A 6,000-nucleotide genomic window follows, 5' to 3' on the forward strand; every position below is an offset into this window, starting at 1 on the left:
GCTTCCACCTATATTATCTCTACTTATTCCTAACACTAGAAGATAGGTACCCTCAACTGATAAGTGAGAAGATTGAGGCTCAAAGTCATTTTTCAAAATTGCCCAAGGTCCCACGATAAGTACGTTACAGAGCCAGGATTCAAGGCGAGGCTTTCCCACACCAAATTCAAGGTGTTGCCTTCAAGCCTACTGGTTCCCCAGGCTTCCTTTGTCTCCTGTCCTTATTCTAGTATTGACTCGGCTCTAGGCCAAGGCCCAGCACACCCTCCCTCCTGGGTGCAAACGAAGATCTCCAGGCCAACCTGTAATGAGCTCAGAGGGAACCTGCAGACAGGCAGGCGAGAAGGAAATCATGGGAGGGAGATGGAAAGTAGAATTCTTGCCAGATGCTGGTCACATAAATGGATACTGTCATCTGAATCTTTATAATTGATACTCCCAAACCTCAAAAATGTAGAAAAATTGGGGACTTTTGTGTGTACCATCAAATGACCAGTTATTAAATGTATATAAGGTAGATTTTGATATTCATTGCCTTCCTTCCTATCGTGCTTGTGCCCAGCTTAACAAATTGGAATATTGTCACTTGGTAAAAGCAGCACAAAAGCTACATCAGGTGAAGGCAGAGGGAGAGGCACGTGAGAGTCCACCCAAAATGTTCGTGTATATTTTGTGTACAAGAAAGAAATCAAAATACGCAAAAATTTCATTGAAGTGTTTTTCTACTCAAAAGTCTTGAGTTAGCTGTTGTTTTGTGCTGTCACATCCGACCGGACAAATTTGGCAAAACAAGGTAGCCAAAGTGCAGAAAACAAGCTGCTTGTTTTTCATAGACCTTAGAAATTCCCAGAAGTCATCAAAGTTAAGGAATGATATAACAATGGAAATTAACATGCCTTTCTTTTTTAGGCATCCGAGGAAGCACAGGTATTCTATGCCTCGCTGGATCACAACTGTGAGGAGAAGCACAGGAAGCCCAAGAAACAGAATAATTATGTGTTAGATAAGGATGAAGATGAGCAGTTACATGCAGAGGATGTCAGCCTCTCTAAGACCACTTTGGTAAAGAGTTTCCCACTTGAGAACCAGGAAATAGAGGAAAATGTTCATGATGATCCCATCAGACTGTTTGGATTGATTCGTGCAAAGAAAGAATCTATAAACTAGCTGGACTGTGACCTAGCTCAATAACCTGGCTCTTATTGGAGATGTTAAAGAAAACAAAATCCGTATACGGCACAACATGGTATGGGAGGGTGACGATCTAAATCGTTCGTTAGGGGGATGGTGGCTTATCTCTCATCCAGAGCTTAGGTTCTTGCACACCAAATGTAATGGCATGAAAATTAGTTGTTTAGATTTGCTTAACACATGCCTAGTAGTAAAATGTAAAATGAAATATTTCAAGGTCGCAAATTGAGCCTAATTACGAAGTCACAAATTCACCAACAATACTTAATACTCAGATAAAACAAATGTTTTAAGCATAAGTATCTTCTAGAACATGTTGAAAGAAAAATAAAAGCCACTCTTAAAAAAACATCTTTCATTTTTCATTGATATGAAACACCCCCTAATTGAAAGAAATTTCTAATTGAAAGACATGAGACATTAAATATATCCCTACTAGAAGAGGAATTAAGAAGTATTGTTTCCAAATGGAAGTATCTTTATTACTTTAAAAATTTATTATAAAGTTAATACGTGCTCCTTATAACAATAAAAATAAAAAAGGATTTGGATATTCCACTTGCTAGAGATAATCACTATGAGCAACTTTCCATATGTACACACATGGGTTGTCTCTTTCTTTTTTACCAAAAAAATAAATTTATACATATTATTCAAATTTTTTCACTTAATATACTGGGGACTTATTTTCCTTGTTTCTTTAACTAAGTAGAGTTACATACTATAATTTTAATGACTGCATAGCATCTCACTGATAACTACATAGAATTTATTCAAATAATTTGAAAGTACATTTAGCTTACTTCCAAGTTCTGTTTTTCACTTTTACAAATAATATTGCAATGAGAATGCATTTCCACACGTTTGAGTACTTACATGACTTATTGAGGCTAGATGCCTAGGAAAGGAATTGCTGCTTTAAAACATGTGCATAGTGAATCTCCATAGGATATACTTCTAAAAGGTCATGAGTAGGTCAGAATATGTGTCCAATTTCAATTCCTAAACTGCCCTCCAAGAAGTTATTTAAAAACAAATCTTTCTGTTACCTTCCTCCACTTGAAAGAGGAGTTTGGTTGAGTCTCAAGTCATCACTAACCAAAGAAAATGTACATGGGAGCTGTAGTCCTGCTCTCTAATCAGGACTTAGTGGATTTTACTCATTCTTTCTTTAGTTCCTTGTGGAGCTCCTAGCACAGTGTAGGCACTAACTTAGACACTGGTGTACGAGGAAAACAGAGGTAAAACAAGGTAGACACTGCCCCCATGGAGCTAGAAATGTGTAGAAAAGATGAGTCTCGGTTTAATAAAGTATAAGTACTAGGGAAAAAATACAATTAAGAAAATGGAAGAATGAGAAACAATAATGGGGAGAAGGGCATCTCTGAGGAGAACATTTTAATTCTGAGAATTGAACAATGAGGAGCCATCCACCTGAAGAGAGAAGAAGGAAGAACTCTATCCACATTTGGAAGTACCAACTTCTGTCAATAATCGTTTTTCCATTATGAACTGGCATAAAATTAAATGCCAATGCTAAAGTAAAATATTTGAAGTTTACAATGCCATAAAAAATTCCAAAAAATTTTAATATCTAAGGGCAGGAAAAAAGAACCAGATCCCTGATTTTAGAAAAGAACATAAAAACATAGAAATAATAATTAATTATATATTGACTTGAAATTTTCAAAATCTTCACTATTATGTGCATTTGTGTTACTTTTTTATACATACTGTGGTTCAGTAAAAATAAAGTTTGATTGTATTTTTGGCAGTTACTTCTTCCTGTAACTAATCTACATCATTCACTTACACTGGCTCCTAAAGATATTTGAATTTTTTGCCTCTGGTTTATATCATTTGAATTCTACTCAAATGTACTCGATGACTGATAATTTGGAAGGTTTTTAACTACAAATGTAAATTTCCTAATAGAGAAAAGACTATTCAAGTTATCTATTTCCTGTTGAGTGAATGATGTAGTTTGCATCTTTTGAGGACCGTATCCCTCTCATCTGAGCAGTTAAATTTCTTGGCATAAAGTTGTTTGAAATATCCCCATATTGTTCTTTTAATATCTGTAGAATCTAATGATTTAACCTCTCTTTGATACTGGGAATTTGTCCCCCCCCCACTTTGTCTAGATAGAGATTTATCAATTTTATTGATTTTCTCAAATAACCAGTTACCATTCACATAATTTTTCGATTGTTTTTATATTTTTGTTTCATTATTTTGCCCTCTGATCTATATTATTTTTTCTGACCAATGTGTTTTCATCTGTGTGTTTTCTTTTTTTAGCTTCCTAAAGTGAAAGCAGGTCAGTAATGAGACCTTTCTTCTTGTCTAAACTAGGTATTTGGTCTTATAAATCTCCCACAAATTTTGATATATTGTGTTTTTATTTATTTCAAATATTTCTACTTTCCGTTTGATTTCTTCTTTGGCCCATGGGTTATTTAGAAGTGTGTTACTTAGTATCCAAGTATTTTAAGAATTTCCAGATCTCTTTTTGTTATTGATGTCTAATTTAACTCCATTGTAGTAAGAAAACATGACTTGAATCCTTTTAAATTTATTGAGCCTTCCTTTAATGCCCAGAATATAGTCTATCTCAGTGAATGATGATATGCACTTGAAAAGAATGCATAGTCTATTTTTGTTGGTTAGAATATTCTTTAAATGCCATTAGTTAATTTGGTTGATAGAGTTACTCAAGTCTTTTATATCCTCTCTATTTAAAATGCATTTTTATAGGCAGCATAGAGTTTGTTTTGCTTTTCTAATCCAATCTGAAAATCTCTGCCATTTAATTAGGGTGTTTGGACCATTCTTATTTAATGCAGTTATTGATATGATTGGGTTTAAACCAATACTTTTGGTCTCTGTTTTCTATTTTTCTCATCTATTCTTCACTCATTTTTCCCTTTTTATGACTTCTATATTAGTTGATATCTGAACATTACAAGGGTTAGGGACATAACTCCCTGCTCCCACAGTCAAAAACCCACATATAACTTTTGAGTTAACCACTAATAGCCTCCTGTTGACTGAAAGCCTTACCAATAAACATAAGCAGTCAATTAGCACATATTTTGTATATTTATGTATTATATACTATATTCTCACAGTAGAGTAAGCTGGAGAAAATATTAAGAAAATCACAAAATACATTTACAGTACTGTACCATATTTATCAAAAAAAAAATCTGCATGTAAGTGAACCCATGTAGTTCAAATCCATGCTGCTTAAGGGCCAACTGTACATTGGTAATATTTTTATGACTCTGTTTTATCTTCATTGTTGGAAACTTAGAAGTCTGTTGTGTCATTTTAGTGATTGCTCAGAGTTTATAATAAGCATCTTTAACTTATCACAGCCTATATTCAAATGATATACTACTACCTTGGTATAGTATAAGAACCTTAAAACAGTGTACTTCTACTTCTGCCCTTCTGGCTTTTGTGCTCTGGGATTAATTTATTTTATACACTGTTACTATTTTTCCCTTAATAAGGAATTATCCTTGTTATTTCTATTAATAAGGCCAATCCTCTTTTTAAAAGATTTAAATAATAATAAATAGCTTCATGTCTATCTCTATAGTTAACATTTTCAGAGCTCTTCAATCCTTTGTGCAGATCACAGGCTTCTATCTACTATCATTATTCTTTAGCTTAAAGGACTTTCTTAAACATTTTTCTAAAACAGGTCTGCTGGTGATGAATTCCTTCAGCTTTTATGTATCTGAAAAACTCTACTTGCCTTCATTTTTGAAAGCTTTTCTCTGGGTAAAATAATTGTGGTTGAGTTGACTATATATTTCAGTAATTCAAAGATACTGCTTTACTGCTTTCTCAATTACATTTTTCTGAAGAAAAAAATCTAGTGTCATATTTGTCTTTGTCCCTCTGTTATTTCTTATTTTCTCTGATTGTTTTAAGATTTTCCTTCTCACTGTTTTAAATAACATGCCTTGGAGCAGTTTTTTGTTTGTTTTTATGTGTCTTGTATTAGGACATTCTTGAGCATCTTGAATCTGTGTATTTATAGTTTTCATCAAATGCAGAGAAATAAATGACCAATATTTCCCTAAATATTTTTTCTTCCCCCCTCATCATCAAGTTCTTCAATCACTTGCAAATTCTCCCACATTTCACTAATACATTTACTTCAGTCTTTTTTCTGTGCTCCATTTTGGATAGTTTCTTTTGCTATGTCTTCAAAGTTACTGACCTTTGCTTCTAAAATGTTTATCCATCAGTAATCCAAGATAGATATTTTTAAATCTCAAACAATTTAATTTTTATCTCTACAAATCCAGCTTGAGTAATTTTTTTTTCATTTTCCACATAGCTATCAAACATGTCTAACCTTCCTTCACTTTTTGAACATATTGAATGTAGCTTTAACAACTACTATAATGTTTTTATCTACTCATTCTATCATCTCTGTCTTCTGCATTTCAACTGACTAGTTTATCTCATTATGGGCTATATTTTCCAACTTTTTAAAATTCCTAGTAATTTTTAATTGTGCAGAAGACATTGTGAAAATTACTCTGTTTGGAGATGGATATATTGTAATCCTATTAATACTCTTGAGCCTTGTTCTGGAAAATAGGTTACTTGGACACAATTTGGCCCTTTAGTGTCTTGCTTATATTTCTTTTTTAAAGATTTTATTTATTTATTTATTTATTTATTTATTTATGAGACAGAGAGTGCATGTGACTGGGGGAGGGGCAAAGGGAGAGGAAGAGAATCTCAGCAGACCCTTCTCAATTACAAGGTGTTCTGCTTTGGTTG

The 6,000-nt window shown here is 33.4% G+C and overlaps 1 protein-coding gene across 1 annotated transcript in view; it reads left to right on the forward strand.

Moving 5' to 3' along the window:
* The window catches only part of TRAT1 (T cell receptor associated transmembrane adaptor 1), a 36,963-nt gene extending 33,383 nt beyond the window's left edge, over window positions 1-3,580 (forward strand). Inside the window, exon 6 of the mRNA XM_072743492.1 lies at window positions 910-3,580. Coding sequence (XP_072599593.1) covers window positions 910-1,167 — 258 coding nt within the window. The 3' untranslated portion in view covers window positions 1,168-3,580. The remainder of the gene's footprint in view (window positions 1-909) is intronic.
* Window positions 3,581-6,000: the final 2,420 nt, after the last annotated feature.

The sequence above is a fragment of the Vulpes vulpes genome, chromosome 1 (genome assembly GCF_048418805.1).
Source record: "Vulpes vulpes isolate BD-2025 chromosome 1, VulVul3, whole genome shotgun sequence".
Classification (NCBI taxonomy): domain Eukaryota; kingdom Metazoa; phylum Chordata; class Mammalia; order Carnivora; family Canidae; genus Vulpes; species Vulpes vulpes.